Below are 16,661 nucleotides of genomic sequence, written 5' to 3'. Positions count from 1 at the left end.
CTGACGACAACATGATTTTACTAGTGCTGTCAATCGATTAAAAAAAAAACGAATTAAACGCAAATTTTTCTGAAATGAATCGCGATTAATCCCACCTAACATTAAAGTTTTTAAATATACTTGTAATTTCACATTCAATCTTCAAATTAAATGTACAAACAACAAAGACAGTATATTTTTTTATATTTGTTTAATGGCCTTTCTTATAATTTCTTTTTTTATGACTGAAGGCCAGTATCACCGATACCAATACTGAGTTCTCTATAAAAATATTTATATTCTCTATAAAATACCCCCCCCCCCCATATTTAACCATTGACTATAGCCATTAAAAAATTACTTCTAATTTAAGTGAACTTAAAACAATCTTCACATAAACCCATTATAATAAATGTCATATTTACCTGTGCCCTTCAGAAGAAATATACAGAAATTTTAATTGAAGTTATCAAACACTAAATTCTAAATGAATATTTAAAGCTATAAAAATAATTTTTTCCTCTTTTTTTCTTTGTCCTTTGATTAATAGACATCCCAGCAGCTGGTTATTAGGTTATTTTGGCTGTTATTTCTTTAAGAACTGCTGCTGAACATGCTGCGGATGCATCATATTTTCTCTCAACTCTTTTTACCTTTTCTGACCCACTTCAGGTCATAAAGTCTCTATTAATGAGCTGACGAGTTGAATCGGTGTGTTAAATGGAGACAGTGCTGGGCTGCTCCAGGACAGTTCTGAAAACCATTTCAGAGACATGTTCTTAAATGTGACTCATAAAATATATTACATGCACGCACAGTTTTAAGACAGCTTTAGTCGCCTTTTTGGTAACTTCATGGTTTAACTGACCACGACAATGTATGCACGTAGTTTATTTCGCACTTTGAAATCAAAGGATACAGCGCACGCTGTCGCCTTTGTGTGAAGATCACGCGCTATGAGCACAGTACAGTTTCTGCGCTCGTTTGACTCGCGCCTGACGTTGAAGTGAAGCTGGAGCACACATCTGAAACGCCTCCGGTTTGATGTGTTCGTAAAGACGTTCTGCGACGGAATAAATGCACTTCTTGTCAAGAGAAAATGTGACCGAAACAGCAGTTGTGAGTGGGGTGGCCAACCCTAGGCCCCGTCCCTGCATTAATTGTGTTAAATATTTTTAACGCGTTAAACTGAAAAAATTTAATCACCTGCGTTAACGCACTAATTTTGACACCACTAGTTTTTACTAATACTGTATCTGTTTGTGACTGCATAAATCTTAGGGAAATCATACTGCAAGGTTAAAGCAAGGCACATGAAGTAACTAAGTTTGAATAAAGTAGCACAAAACATGCTGAAAATTTTTTCTTCATTTTATTTCTTTTTTACGGAGCCGCACATGACATGCAGGGGGGGGGGAGGGGAAGTAAAAACGTGCACAATTTACTATGGATGTAACATTGTCAAAATCTCACGGCATGATAATATTTTAATGTGAAGTCCACGGTGCTATATTTAAAAAACAAAAGAGAAAAAAATGAAAATTTTGTGAATTTTAAAAAGTGAAATGTTGTAATTATCTGCCGTGAAAATAAAGCATAACTGGTGGCCATTGCGTTCCCAAATGTGCGCTAAACTCACAGCACATGCAATAAACGAGTTCACAGCATTCTCTGTGAGCCAGAGATGCTCACAAGTCTCTGAGCTAGAGTCCAAGTCAAGTCTCAAGTCTTTGAGCTAGAGTCCAAGTCAAGTCTCAAGTCTCTGAGCTAGAGTCCAAGTCAAGTCTCAAGTCTCTGAGCTAGAGTCCAAGTCAAGTCTCAAGTCTCTTCATTATATTAAGTCTCTGGTTATAATAAGTGTTGTATCACGTACAGCGACCCATCCAACACTGCATAGCTATATATAAGGAATTGAAAGCATGTAATATGTTATTATGACTCCTTTATCTATTAGCATACAGTATCAGCTTTGATTTTTATATATAATCAGTGTAAACAGGCTATTGCAACATGACAAAAACACCAAGAATGCTTTACTTTTAAGTTAATATTATCTGTATTTTAACTTGTAGCATGAACACACAGTACAGTACAGACCAAAAATTAAGAAAGACTTAATATGGTCAAACATCACATTGTAGCTAAATGCAAAACACTATTGCAACAAACCAAACGATGTGAAATATATGAAGAGTTCAGATGCAAAAGCCATCTGAAATTTTCTTTAGAATGATCATTTTTATCAAGCTTGTATATTTAAGTTCAATAATTTCACCTAAATGGCAATGAAAATGCAACTAATCATAGTTTATAAACTACTGTAAGTCAACACATCCCAAACTCTCAAACCAGTGTAATGTTACATGATCAACAATAATCCTGAAACCTGTTTGCAGACAACGTTAATTAACGTGATGGAAGCCAGCGGCACGTAAATGATTACGTTAATCGACCACCACAAGTTTGGCAATTAACCCTTGTATGGTGTTCGGATCTGTAGGACCCGTTTTCATTTTTTATCAAGAGAAAAATTATACGATTAATTATTTTTTCAAACTTATATTATATTTATATAATATATACTTATATTTTTTCAGAATATATATCTGAACAAATTTTCAATGACCACACTGGTCACACACTCTCTCACACGCAAGCGCAAGCACACGCACACGTACACACACACACACACACATTCACTTGGATATGTGGTTTACGTGACTCTCCATAGGCGTAATGGTTTTACTAATGTACCAACTGTATAATCTATCCTTAAATCCAAAGCTAACGATGAATGGCACAGTCGACATGTTTGTTCGTTGTCCTAATGTATGGCGGCCGCGCCTAAAATAAAAAAAAAATAAAAAAGTGTGGCCGCGCCGCCCGCAGCAGATACGTAGTATGTCACGTGTTACATGGGCAGGTTATAGGTAACGGAGGGAGGGGAATAACAGCGAGCTCATCAGTTGTTTCCTAAAAATAAACATTGTTCACGAGTCCCGCAGCTCGAGTCCGAGTCGAGTCTGAAGTCTTTCAAGGTCGAGTCTCAAGTCGAGTCTGAAGTCACTGTGTGTGCGACTTAAGTTGCACTCGAGTCCGAGTCTCAAACTCGAGTCCCCATCACTGCTGTGAGCTGAGCTGATCTGAGGTGTGACACCGCATCACGAAATCATTGCCTGAACGAAGTGTGCGCTTTACTTTGAAACACGCAGCGCAAACAGATTTGATGAAGGGATTAAGCCATATTGTGCTTTCAATTTTAGTTTGTTTGACAGATATTTTGCTAAAGCATAATGTCACAAAACACAACTTCACTTACATTTACATTTATTCATTTAGCTGACGCTTTTATCCAAAGCGACTTACAATTGCTATATATGTCAGAGGTCGCACGCCTCTGGAGCAACTAGGGGTTAAGTGTCTTGCTCAGGGACACATTGGTGTCTCACAGTGGATTCGAACCCGGGTCTCTCACACCAAAGGCATGTCTTGTCCACTGCGCCATCACCACCCCCATTTCACTTAAAATGAGAGCACAAATTATATCGAGCACACAATTTATTTAAAACGAAGAGTAGTGGACAACACATTCCAGGGCCCAGTTTATGGCGGGGCCCCTCTTTGACCCCTATAGTGGACAAAGGTTTGCTACATTTTGATTCTCATTTGGCCATTACATTCTCGGAACATGCAACACAACTCCTTGTTCAGGCTCTTATTCGGTCCAGACTTGACTCTTGCAATGCTCTCTTGGCAGGTCTTCCAGCCAATTCTATTAAACCTCTACAATTAATCCAAAATGCCGCTGCACGATTAATCTTTAATGAGCCGAAAAGAACGCACGTCACGCCACTGTTCATCAATTTGCACTGGCTACCAATAGCTGCTCGCATTAAATTCAAGGCATTAATGTTTGCCTACAGAACCACCACTGGCTCTGCACCCCTTTACCTAAATTCATTACTTCAGACTTATGTGCCCTCTAGAAGCTTGCGTTCTGCAAGTGAACGACGCATTATTGTGCAATCCCAAAGAGGCACAAAATCACTTTCACTGACTTTTTCATTAGCTGTTCCCATCTGGTGGAATGACCTGCCCAACTCAATCCGAGCAGCTGAATCCTTACCCATTTTCAAGAAACGGTTAAAAACGAATCTCTTCCATCTTTATTTGACCCTCTAACTCTAGCACTCTCTATTATAACTTTATTTTATCTATATGTCTTTTTAAATTTATTTTTTTTAAAAATAAAAAAATTATAATAATAATTATCTGTACTGCGTTAGGCTAACCAAGACTTGTAACAGCACTTGCACGTTGTTGCTCTTTTGTTGGTTTTGATTGCTTCTAATGTCCTCATTTGTAAGTCGCTTTGGATAAATGCGTCTGCTAAATGATTAAATAAATAAATAAATACATCTTGGTGGACTAACATAAGTGAACTGTTCAATGCCATCTGATAAAGATGCCAGGACAACAGCCAGACACCTCTTAGAGGGCAAGAAGACCTTTGATACAAAGTCTGGGAAGGACAGGGCTTCTCACTGGTCAAAATGCAGTTTCTGCTCTTCACCCACCAACAGACGGATTCCTAATGTTTTGGCCTGTGACCTCTGGATGCAGCAGTAGTGGGTGAAACAAAGAGAGATCGCAAAGTTCCATCCAAATCCATTCATAACTATGTTCTCAAACCTTAAACCGATGCAAACTACAACACACACATCTATTCAGAGAAATAAGTATTCTCAGTGACAGCAATGTGTAATGCAACATTAGTACACAAACTCAGCTGTTGATGGACAAATGAATGCATGCATGACAGTTCAATCTTCCTCCATGTTTGGACTTAATGTGTTCGTAACATTGTCAAAGGTATTCTGGTTGTCCTTTGGTAAGTGAATGATGCATTGGTTAATCTTTAGTGACACTTTTCTAAATGTGTGTTTGGACTATGCAAATAAGTTCCACAGGCGGAAAGAAGGGTGGGCCACACAGTGTCCCCCCAATCTGATGGAAACAGCCAATCACAGCCTGGAAATGGAGAAGCGCCAGATTCCAATCACCTCCTCATTGGAAAGGGATAAAGGTACTCCTAGTTCTGAATCTCAGTCCTGTGAAGGAAGGGACAGTAACAGAAACTACTGTTCTGAGTCTGAGTACTGCATTGGAAAAGACGTTAACAGATACACTGTTCTGAGTCTGAGTGCCGAAAGGGAGAGACACTAACAGAAACACAGAAGTTCTGAGTTTCCGGCATGTCCAGAAAGACACTAACAGATCAACAAGTTCTGAACCTCTGGCCCGTGAGGGAAGAGACAATAGCAGATACCAAGTCCTGAGTCTCCAGCTTTGAGGCAGCAACAGATATGACCATGTTCTGAGCCTCCAGCCTGCGAGGAAAGAGATAATCTATGTTCAGACTTCATTCAGAGTCTTCGTACAGGGAGACAACAACAGATGCAGCATGTCCTGACTCTCCATCCTAGAGAGACAAAGCAGATCAACCAAGTTCTGAGTCTCAAGCCCAGAGAGGCAGAAGACACACAGACGTCTGCAAAAAGGTTAAGCTCCAGCGAGTAAACCTTCACTCCAAGGTACCTTTGCTTGTGTGTTCCAGGCTAAGGACCTTCTGCACCTACTCCCGGCCCACATCTGCGTGTTCCAGATTTTAGGACCCTTTGGTGCTCCAGGAGATCAGCATCCTCCAGCGCTTCGTGTTCAAGGCTGTCGAAACGGATTCCCGTTCCTTTCCCCACTGCATTGTTACCAGTACAACCAGTGGATGAAGTCACCACCACCGGACTACTCACTCAACCACAGAGAACATAACTATCACCTATCCAAACCTCTTCCACAGACCTTGGCATTGTTGTGTATTATCAGTATATGATTTTTCTAATTGACATTAGATGTTATATAGCTGATTGCAGTTGATAAAAAATAATCTTTCAGGTATTTGTTTGATGCATAATAAGGTTCTTCCCCTTACTTGTTTCAGAGTAGAGACAGTTTATCTTTCTAGATAACGTAGCTCAGACATAGCAACATCCAACATAATCACTTGCATTTTATGCATCTTACGCACTTTATTCCTTTCCCATTCATGGTATTCATTTAGTAGTTGTTGATTACTCTCGTCTATCTTTTGTTAATAAAATTTATTTTATTACCCTTGTGTCTTAAAGGTTCTACAAGTTAGATATCCCACCAATCTTTCTTATGTGATGTACTCCTAACCACACCTTAAGTGACGCGTGATCTAAAAATCATAACGTCACCCGTGATGTGAGTACCCATCACTACACTATTTCGCCTCCCTAGGTTGGCGAAAGTAAAATTCACTATAGAGGGAACAAATTATTATATTGAGCGCACAATTTATTTAAAATGAGGGAACAAATTATATCGAGCACACAATTTAAAACGAGGGAACAAATTATTATATCGAGCGCACAATTTACTTAAAATGAGGGAGTGAATTAGTAAATTGTGCACACAATTTACTTTTTTTCCCTCCTGTATGTCAAGTGCAAAGCTCTTAATTTTTTAATTATGTATTATTCTGTTCTAATTTTATTTTGTTGGCTATTTTGTCATTTTCATGTAGTTTAAAAGCAGAAATGTGTAGTGTGTATTTTCCCAAATCTATGAATTCAAATTTATTTATTCATGATTTGTCCCATTTAATAGTTATTTACATAGTTGTGTCCAGTTCATTTGTGCTCTCCTTTTGTGGATATGCAAAAGTTATTGTAAAAGTGATTAAAACAAGTCTGAACATAATTTTTTTGCAGACAAAGTCAGCATGCAAGGTATCACACTATAGTCTCATGCTAACACATTAACGTTTAAAACTATCCAAACACAAAGATCCTCCTTTAGACTTAAAGGGGAGTTTAAGGCCTGTTCACTCCAAGGATGATAACTATAACAAAATCTGTAAAGATTCTTCTTTCTAATTCTATGTAAAGAGGGAATATGACAAACTATAAAAGCAATGACAGCCAATCAGAATCCACCTGACTTTAAAGAGCTTGAGAATTTAATGCAGTAGTTGAAAACCTGCAGTTTTGTTACCGTGAACACGTTTCTCATTCTTTTCACAAACTGAGAGATGAGTCATTATTACTTCCTGTTGTATTTGTTCTCTTATAAGAGGCTTAATTGACAAAATGAGTATTAAATATCAAGAAGGATAATTCTAAAGCACTTTCTAAAAGTCAAACACTTTCAAATTAAATATAATTCAAAAGTGTTTTTCCTAAAATACAACAGTTATTTTTTAAATGGCACCCATAATGCCACAATTATTGCTGTAATGACTGTAGGCATGTTAAAACGTGATCTTGGGGTACATTTTAATTATGTAAAATTAATCATAGCTAAGGCAGCATTGTTTTATAAAGCTAAGCTTGGGTGATTCAGCACACCCCTGCTGGTACGGATGCCATCTCACCGTTAAACTTTGAGCAGATGAGTCACAAAACACAAAACAGAGGGGTCATAAAACCAGGTATTAGTAAAGGTTAGGTGAAATGATTTCTTTTTTTTTTTTAAATGAGTGCTTTAGTAATTATGTGAATAATGTCTTCTGAACTTCAGGAAAAGAAGGCTTTGTTTTCTGTGTTCTCAAGGTCTAAATCTCCATGTATTCAGTATTTCTAGACATGAATTGAGAGTGACAGTGTGATATCAAACTCTTCTCTGTTCACTGGCCCAGCTAAGGTTTATTAAGTGAATGAGTCTGTGTGCACCTCACCTGTCCAGCTGGATTTGCAGGGCTTTCTTAGTGAAGCTGCCCAGCTTGTCCTCCTTCTCATTTATACCACAGCGGATGGCAGCCTCCCCTGAGGGGACAGTCATATTATTAAAAATAAAACTCAAATAAGTACATTGCATAAGTATTCATACCCTTAACTAAATATTTAGCTGAAGTACCTTTAAAGTCTCAAGTCTTTTTTGTTTGATGCGACAAGCTTTGCTCATCAACATTTGGCAATTATCTGCCATTTGTCTCCTCACCTCTTCACCTTTCAAGCTCTTTCAGGTTGGAAGGGGGCAGACGCACATTTTCAGGTTTCTCAAGAAATATTTGACTGGGCTCAGGCTGTGGCTGGGCCACTCAAAGACATTCACAGCATTGTGTATAAGCCACTCTTGCTGTGTGCTTAGGGTCAATGTCTTGTTGGAAGGTAAACCTTCTGCCCAGTCTGAGGTTCTGAATGCTCTGGACTGGGTTTTCATTAATAAGGGTGCTTTCACACTTGGTTCGATTGCCTGGTCCGAATCAGAGTTAGATTGCTCCCCCTCCCCCCGCTGGACTGCATTCATATTATTTTATTTGGGTCCGAACCGCGGTTTGTTTGCGTCATCAAGCCAGCAGCTGTTTACCTCGTTGCTTAGTAACGACGGTGCGGGAGAAGGCGGCAAAATGCATGAGTGCTCACTGCACTTTTATATATTTACGTTTTTGAACCGTTCGTTTTGTTTACAAAGCTTCAGTGCATAAACCACTTACGGAACAGAAATGAGATATAGCTACAGCTCTCTGCTGGCAGCGCATCAATAACGCTCGTCAGGAAAGTGAGTGAAATACACACAAACACATTTTTTAATCAAAGAATATGGCAATAATAGCGGTTCACTTCTGCGATTTGGTACGACTGCGTTCACATCAGCAGCAAACCGTACCGTAGCTCACATGAACCGTACCCCAGACCACCCTTTTTAAGCGGACTTTGGTACAGTTCGCGGGTGCACACCCGAGGTCAGAAGACAGTGTTCACATCATCCAAACGAAACGAACTCTGACGTCAATCGAACCCGGGTGCGCACCAAAAGTGCTAGTGTGATAGCACCCTAAGGCTATCTCAATATTTTGGTGCATTGAGCTTTTCTTCTATTCTGATGAGTCCCTCAGTCCCTGCTGCTGAAAAACAGCCCCACAGCATGAGGCTGCTACCAGCACACTTTACTATTGGGATGGTACTCTGCAGGTGATGAGCAGAGCTGGTTCCCTTCAAACATGATGCTTAGAATTGAGGTTCATCAGACCAGAGAATCTTGTTTCTCACAGTCTGAGGGTCCTTTAGGTGCTTTTTTGTAAATTCAAAGTGTGTTTTCTTTTGTCTTCTCTGAGGAGAAGATTGAGTTTGGGCACACCGCCATAAAGCCCAGATTGGTGGAGTGTTTGTCCTTCTGTAGATTTCTCCTATATCTCCACATATGATCATGGAGATCAACTAGAGTGACCATCAGGTTATTCCTCACCACTCTAACCAAAGCCCTTCTCCATCAATTGCTCAGTTTGGCCAGGAGGCCAGCTCGAAGAAGAATCCTGGCCATGTAAAACATAAACACGTCGGACCTTTTTGCAGAAAACATGCTGAACATCTTTGCAGAAACAAGCTTGTGTCATTGTGAAGTGCAAGACAAGTGGGAAAAAACAATATACTGCTATACGTACCTCTTTGTGTTTTGAATGTAGCAGAGACAAAAAAAAAAGACGGCAGCACAGAATAAAGCCGCACATTCAAGCTTCCTGCATTTATTTATGCATTTATCTGTATTGTGAACTGTATTGCTGTTACCGTTGTTTTTAGCGTAGGCATAACCACGGAACGGCATTACCATAGAAACCAATGCACATTCAGTAAAAACGAAAGAGCATTTATGGATGCACAAATCGGATTTGAACAGTTGCGATATGCTGTGTGGACAGACAGTTATTCAAATCAGATTCCATCCGGATATGCACAAAATCGGATTTGGGCTGACAGTCTGAACGTGGCCAAAGATTCTGTGGCGCCAAACCCCCTCACGAATGAAGAAAGCGAGATGGTCCTCACTGCAGAACACAAGATCCAGGGGGCGAGGTTGGATCCAGATCCAACTCCTCCCACCTTACATATACCTAAACCTACCCATCTCCACCCCCTGATCCCTAAACCCACCCATCTCCACCCTCTAGGTGTGGATCCAACCCCGCCCCCTGGATCTTTGTTCTGCAGTGAGGGGCTACCGAAGAAAGCCGTCGTGTTTACAACTGTGACGAGAAACGCTTATCAGGATCAAATAAATGCTAGATTTTCAAAAGTATGTGAAATATTTAAAGTTTGTGGCATAGAATCTTTAAAATACATCCGAGAGTTTCACACACCGGTCTGTTATTGTGGCGACATTTCCATGACATTGACATGTCCCGAAATGTCCTAAACTCTTTTACACTGGCTCTGAGCATTAAAGGGATAGTTCACCCAAAAATGAAAATGCTGTCTTTAATTACTCACCTCATGTCGTTCCATAATATTAAGATATTTTTGATTAAATCCGAGAGCTTTCTGACCCTCCATAGACAGCAATGCAACTAACATGTTCAAGTCCAAGAAAGGTAGTAAGGACATCATTAAAATAGTCCATGTGACATCAGCGGTTCAACCGTAATACTATAAAGCTATGAGAATCTTTTTTGTGTGCAAAGAAAACTTTATTCAACAGTTTCTTCTCTTCTCACACATAAGTCATGGTACTGTCGTGGAACGACATGAGAGTGAGTACTAAATGACAGAATTTTCATTTTTGGGTGAACTATCCCTTTATCTTTATTGCTGAACCTTGAATAAGCCACATTTTCACACAGTTTAATTAGATACTTTCAGATAATCAAATTGCTGCTATTCAACTATTTATTAAGCAAATGTCCAGTTTGATTTTGTATCGTACCACTGACATAGCTGATCCTTGTCTTGCACAAGGCTAAATCTAATTTTCTGATCTGATAAATACCTACTCATAACAAATTATGGTCTTTACATACTTTTTTTACTTCCATGAAATCAGATAAGTGTGACTGTAGTTGAAGAATAACTGTAGCCCTAGCAATGACTGGCCAGTCTGCCTTCCATTGATCTGACAGACTCACCCTCTCGGAGCAGCTCATCAGCTGTGCTGACTCCATGCTCAATGAGCTTCTGACAGTCATCTAAGGGACTGACACTGTCCAGCTCAATGTTGTCGACCTCTTGCAGCAGAGCGTTCAGCCTCTCGGTCAGCAGTCGACTCACTGCCGTCTGCAGCTCTTGAAAGTGCCGCTGCAGAGCCTCACGTGTCTGACTAGCACTGCCGCGCACCTGAAAACACACACACACACAACATTTACATACAAACATCTCCATTACATTGAGCTTTTGATGACAGTTCAGAAAAACATTTCCTCTGTATAGCTTAATAATTGCACATTTCCTCAAACCACAGGCTAAAAAGAGATTTTGACACAGATTTTAAGAAGTGACTTCAATCTAGAACATTCAGACAGGACTTTTTTTCTAAACAATGTTTGAATTACAATGGCCTGTGATTTCATAACTGGTATTTTACTCAGGATGCTGAAGAAGTTGCACCACGTAGCACAAGAAAATGATCTATAGTGGTGTTAAATTACAGTAAATGAAAAAGTGTGAATTTTCAGCAGTCATTACTGCACTCTTCAGTGTCACATGATCCTTGAGAAATCATTATAATGTGCTCATTTGCTGCTCAAGAAACATTTCTTGCTATCATCAATGTTGAAAACAGGAAATTGTGGAAATATTTGAGAATTTCTTAAAGGTGCCATAGAATGAAAAACGGTCTTTACCCTGGCATATTTAAATAATAACAGTTCTGTACATGGAAATGACATACAGTGAGCCTCAAACACCATAGTTTCCTCCTTCATATGTAAATCTCGTGATTAAAAAAGACCACTGAAAAACAGGCGAATAAGAACATAACACCGACTGTGACGCAACAGTCGGGATCACTACGCCCCCAACATTTGCATAAACCCGCACTTGTTCTAAGCCGGCCGAACCATCAGAAGCTCTGCAGGTATTGTAAATAAACAAGCACGGACAACAGCGAAAATAACAAAATAAATGTTATGTTCCAGGCCGTGCAGGGGGTGTGAAGTGCAGGGATGGGTTGGTGTCTGTATTCAGAAAGGCACAGAAAGCAAATAACGCAAGCCACTAAAGGGACATGGTTAGCTCCTTGCTAGCGGTAGCCTGTGACAGTACATAAGATTTCACTCTCAGTAAGGAGAGATGAGGATGATGGCGAATGACTTACAGATCCTGAGCACCACTGACAAGCATCTGATCTTGTGAAATGTGTGGTAAGTACTGTTGCTCCATAATGTAAACATAGTTTGTGTGATCGCGTCTCTTGAAAGTGAAACTGTAACGCGATCGATGGATCGTTCAAAAGCAGTTTCAATGCCTCGCATATTAATAACGGCTCCCTGATGCCCGCGTTTTATATACAGTATAATTACCCGACGATATAACTGCGAGAGAATGTATTTAAAATATATATTTTCCTCCCTGTGCTTCCTTCTTGCTGATGAGCCGTACTGTGAAACAGCCAATCAGAGCAGAGCTCAACATTGAGCAGCACTGTGAAACAGCCAATCAGAGCAGAGCTCATTATTATTCATGACCCTGCCAAAATAAGCCAATAACAGACCGTTTCATTCTAGGGAGAAATCCTAGGGTTGTAAATGGACATGTAAAATCGTTTCTGGAGATTTTTTGCCCTTACTTAAGCCACATACCTTCTGTGTAGATATCAGAGAACAATTTAAAATACTGTATCAATGCATTCTATGGCACCTTTAATGAATAGAAAGTTCAAAAGAACAGCATTTATTTGAAATAGAAATACTTTGTAACATTATTGTCAATTTTGATCAATTTAATGAATCCTTGAGGAAAGAGAGTACTAACTGATCCCATGTTAGCTGAAAAACATTAGGTTATGTGCACCATATATTTTTACAGAGGTTATGTGAGGGAAAAGTTACTCAATTCCTACAGGATTAAAATAACACTACTCTACAAATTTAACACGTCAGAGGAAACTGGTCCTCTCTGAATAGAAAGACAGAAATGTAAAAGTGTACATTTCGTCATCTGTGTAAGTAAATGTGCCACCGTCTTGTTTTCTATATGAAGTGTAGGTCTGAAAGCGGAAGTGGTGAAGTGAATGGCACATTTCAATTTTCTTGATGCATCTTTCAGACTAACTGCTTCACCTTCAGCAAAATGGAGCCAAGAGTGACAGGAAGCCTGGTGGTTTTCAGAGTAAAAAAAAACAGTTCCTCTTGTGAACATGAAACTTGCGCTTGCAAAAGAAGGTTAGCTTGGGCTCTTCAATGCCACGTATCAATGAATATTTGTATGTTCATTGATACATGCTCCAACTGAATTATGGCCCAGTACACTATAGCTTAAAACCTAGTGAACTATCACATACAAGCACTCTTCACACTGACATAAAAGGAGATGTTAAAGGCAAAATTACGCTCTGTAATTTTAAGAATTCTTTAAGTCATATTTCTGGAACGAGGAAAAGTCTCATTCCCTTATAATCAGTGAAACGCAGCGCACCCCCGGGCAAAAACATGTTGACAGAAACACACAATAGACCGCGGTGAAAACGTGTTGACGATTTGCACCATGGAACTCGACAGACAGTTTGTGTAGGTAGAGATAACACCCTGTCGTCCAGGAAGTGGGAAGAGAGTCTAAAATAACACAGATAAAGTGGCGCAGGATAAATGGATGAAACCCAAAAGAGACGGTGTTATTAATCAACATGAGTGGAAAGTTCCAGGCTTCGCTTTGTTTGCAGCTGACGCAGGAAATGCTTCTGTCCAGAGACGTGCATCATTCCTCATACGTTGAAGTCTTATCAGGATCAATCTGAACATTTTGAGCCAGGACAGAATCCTCTGCCTAAATATTGTTATTCATGACAATGCGCTGAGAAGTGTGTGTGGAGGGTGGAGGCAGGATCTCAGGGCTCTGCTGCTTTGGGTTTTTTGAGGGGGCAACTAGAAGTGCTGATGACTTGTTTAGACATTTATTTGACAGATGTTTAGACTTCTGTTTAGACAGCCCAAAAGTGCTGGATCTCTGGGAAGAGGCGAAGTCCGGTCAGAACTCTTTAGAGCAAATGTATAATGTCAGATACACACTGACACACATGGATACTATGGGTGGGGATCAGCAGGGACGTGGCCAGATATATTGATATCTAGGTCAAAGTAGAATAATATTCTTGTAATTATTTATGTTTAGAGTAATATGGTTCAAATTTATATTCTTAGCTTGTTCTGAGTTTGGATATTGGTCAAATTCATATAACAGCAACAGTCATTTCGCCCCAAATCATGCTTGTTTAGTGCATAGCAAACCTCTAAAGAAAGAAAATGTCAATATATATATATAAATAATGGTAATTATTATTATTTAGTCATTTAATATGCATTATCAACAGTCCATGGCTGCCCCAGAATTAGGTGCAGTGCTAAGTTTCATCTTCAGTACTACTACTACTACTACTAATAATAATAATGGAAAAATGTAAATATTTTTTTTGAAGAGAGAATATATCTAGCTGCAGAGTTACATTTAATCTGTAGTCCCTGAGGCAGATTAAAATAATAATAATAAAATTATTACATTTAAAGTGTAACTAAAAATATAGATTTATGCGGCGAGAATATCAATACAGTAGAGACAATACAGAGATAATATCTAGCTAGAGAATTACATTTAATCAGTAGTCCCTAAACAGGATTAAAAAAAATATAATTAAATAATATTAATAATAATAACAATACATTTAAAAAGTACAATTAAAAATATAGATTTTTGTAGAGAGAATATTAATACAGTAATGGGACGTAAAACATCAGGATACTTTCAAATGGGTTTGGACCTGAACATGCACATGCCGTTTTAAATCAAACGCGCCATGTATTTCCCATGTTCTGGCTAGTGGGTGACAGGCTTTGGAAAACAAGAGGCCATTTGTAGGTTTTAAGGAAACCTCTGTGGCTGAGACCTAGTGTCACATTTAAAAGAGGAAGTACACTAGAAACAGCTAATGTGAAAGATACAACATCAAACTCAACCACTGACCAAGAAGCTTCAGTTCTTTTAATACATTAAAAATCTCAACACAGATGAGCCTCTTCAACTGGAAGCTGCTAGTAGTTCTACTCATGCAGAAAAAAAATGTAGTTTGACCAAAAATGTTGCGTCCTTGCTGTGAATAACGGAGCATGTGATCTGATCATATCAGATGGGATGCACATATGGGATCTCCCTCAGACAGCTGCACATGCTGTGAGGTTAATCACAGTACCGTAGGGCGTCATACAATCACTACTCAATGATCCTAAAAGTTTGGTTTAATTCTCTGTCCTGAGAAGGATGTGAGGAGCGAGAGCTTAACCATTCTCTGAGTTTACTGTCTCATATGAAGAGCAGGAAATTACAGCCTTGTTTACGCTCTGAATGAAGCATTCTGGGAGGTGGGGGGAGGAGGAAGTTGGGTAAGATGCCAGAAGCCAAGTCTGAAGATAACAGCGAGCAGCAGGCCGGCTTTACATCCTACAGCCACCCCGGGAGACGTGCGGCATGAATCAGCCCTTCTGTGCTGACCAACAGGCTTCCTGGCATAGAGGATCCAACTCACTTCACCGAGACAGCGGGAGTATCATTTACCCCCGCTCTCCCAAAAACACCCACATATGTCACTTTATTTGGTTACTGAGTAGGGAACCACTACCTTTGTGAAGCTGAAATGTTTCTGGCATTTTCTACAGTGTGTTTGATGATGTTGTTGTATTATTTTAGGCAACAGTGCACGCTGGGTGAGATCAATAGCAATTTCATTACTGTCTCCATGGGTTTGGCTTGACTGGAACAATGTGTCCTAACTAGACGGGATGAGATAAAGAAAAAACGGCAATCTCTTCCATGTAAATCTGTTTTTGTCATAGTCAGCTATGACTGACAAGGGTTAAGCAAAAGAGATAAAATAGGATTATTTTCAGCTACTTCAATCTCTATTCCTGCCAGGGTTGTGCGCCTTTCAGAACTGAATGGATGGATGTAATATTTAATTTATATAAATAGCCATATTTTATTCTATTTAATACATTTCACAACATATTTTTAGTGTTGTTATTGTTAAAACTAGTGCTGGACAACGATTAATAGATTCCAAAATAAAAAAAAATGTGTGTACATAATATTTGTGTGTGTACTGTGTATATTTGTTATGTATATATAAATACACACACATGCATGTATTTATTTAAGAAAAATTTTATTTTTATATATTAAATATTTATATATAATATAAATTATATGAATATAAATATATACATGTAAATAGTTTCAAAATAAATAGTGTATGTTTGTGTCTTTATATATAAATAATAAATATACACAGCACACAGCACACACACATTATATATACACAAACCTTTATTGTGGGTGCGATTAATCGCAATCAATCGTTGCCCAACACTAGTTAAAATTATTGAGTAGTAATTTTTGTTAAATTAAATAAAGCTGAAATAAAACAAAATTTGCAAAAAATAAATCTAATTTAAAACATTGATAAATATTATTATATAAATAGTACTAAAATAACACTACACAATTTTCATTTTAAAGACCAAGGTGGAATAACATTACATTTCCCAGATTACCTGTTGAATTTCACCAAAATATAATTTAGGTGGTAAATTCCACTTCAAATTCCAATACAGCTTTCTGTAAGGTGTCACCAATTAAATTAACTTCAACTTGAATTGAACTCCAACTAATGAATTGAAAAATAGC

The 16,661-nt window shown here is 38.7% G+C and overlaps 1 protein-coding gene across 1 annotated transcript in view; it reads right to left on the bottom strand.

The window, feature by feature from the left end:
• Positions 1–16,661, bottom strand: part of LOC306869006 (cytokine receptor-like factor 3) — a 28,635-nt gene that overhangs the window by 8,617 nt on the left and 3,357 nt on the right. Inside the window, exons 3-4 of the mRNA XM_079415533.1 lie at positions 10,901–11,108; positions 7,739–7,826 (exon numbers count right to left, since the gene is read on the bottom strand). Coding sequence (XP_079271659.1) covers positions 7,739–7,826; positions 10,901–11,108 — 296 coding nt within the window. The remainder of the gene's footprint in view (positions 1–7,738; positions 7,827–10,900; positions 11,109–16,661) is intronic.

Source organism: Barbus barbus (assembly GCF_936440315.1).
Source record: "Barbus barbus genome assembly, chromosome: 4".
NCBI lineage: Eukaryota > Metazoa > Chordata > Actinopteri > Cypriniformes > Cyprinidae > Barbus > Barbus barbus.
The sequence above is the reverse complement of the archived record's forward strand: the minus strand, read 5'-3'. Positions and strand labels throughout refer to the sequence as shown.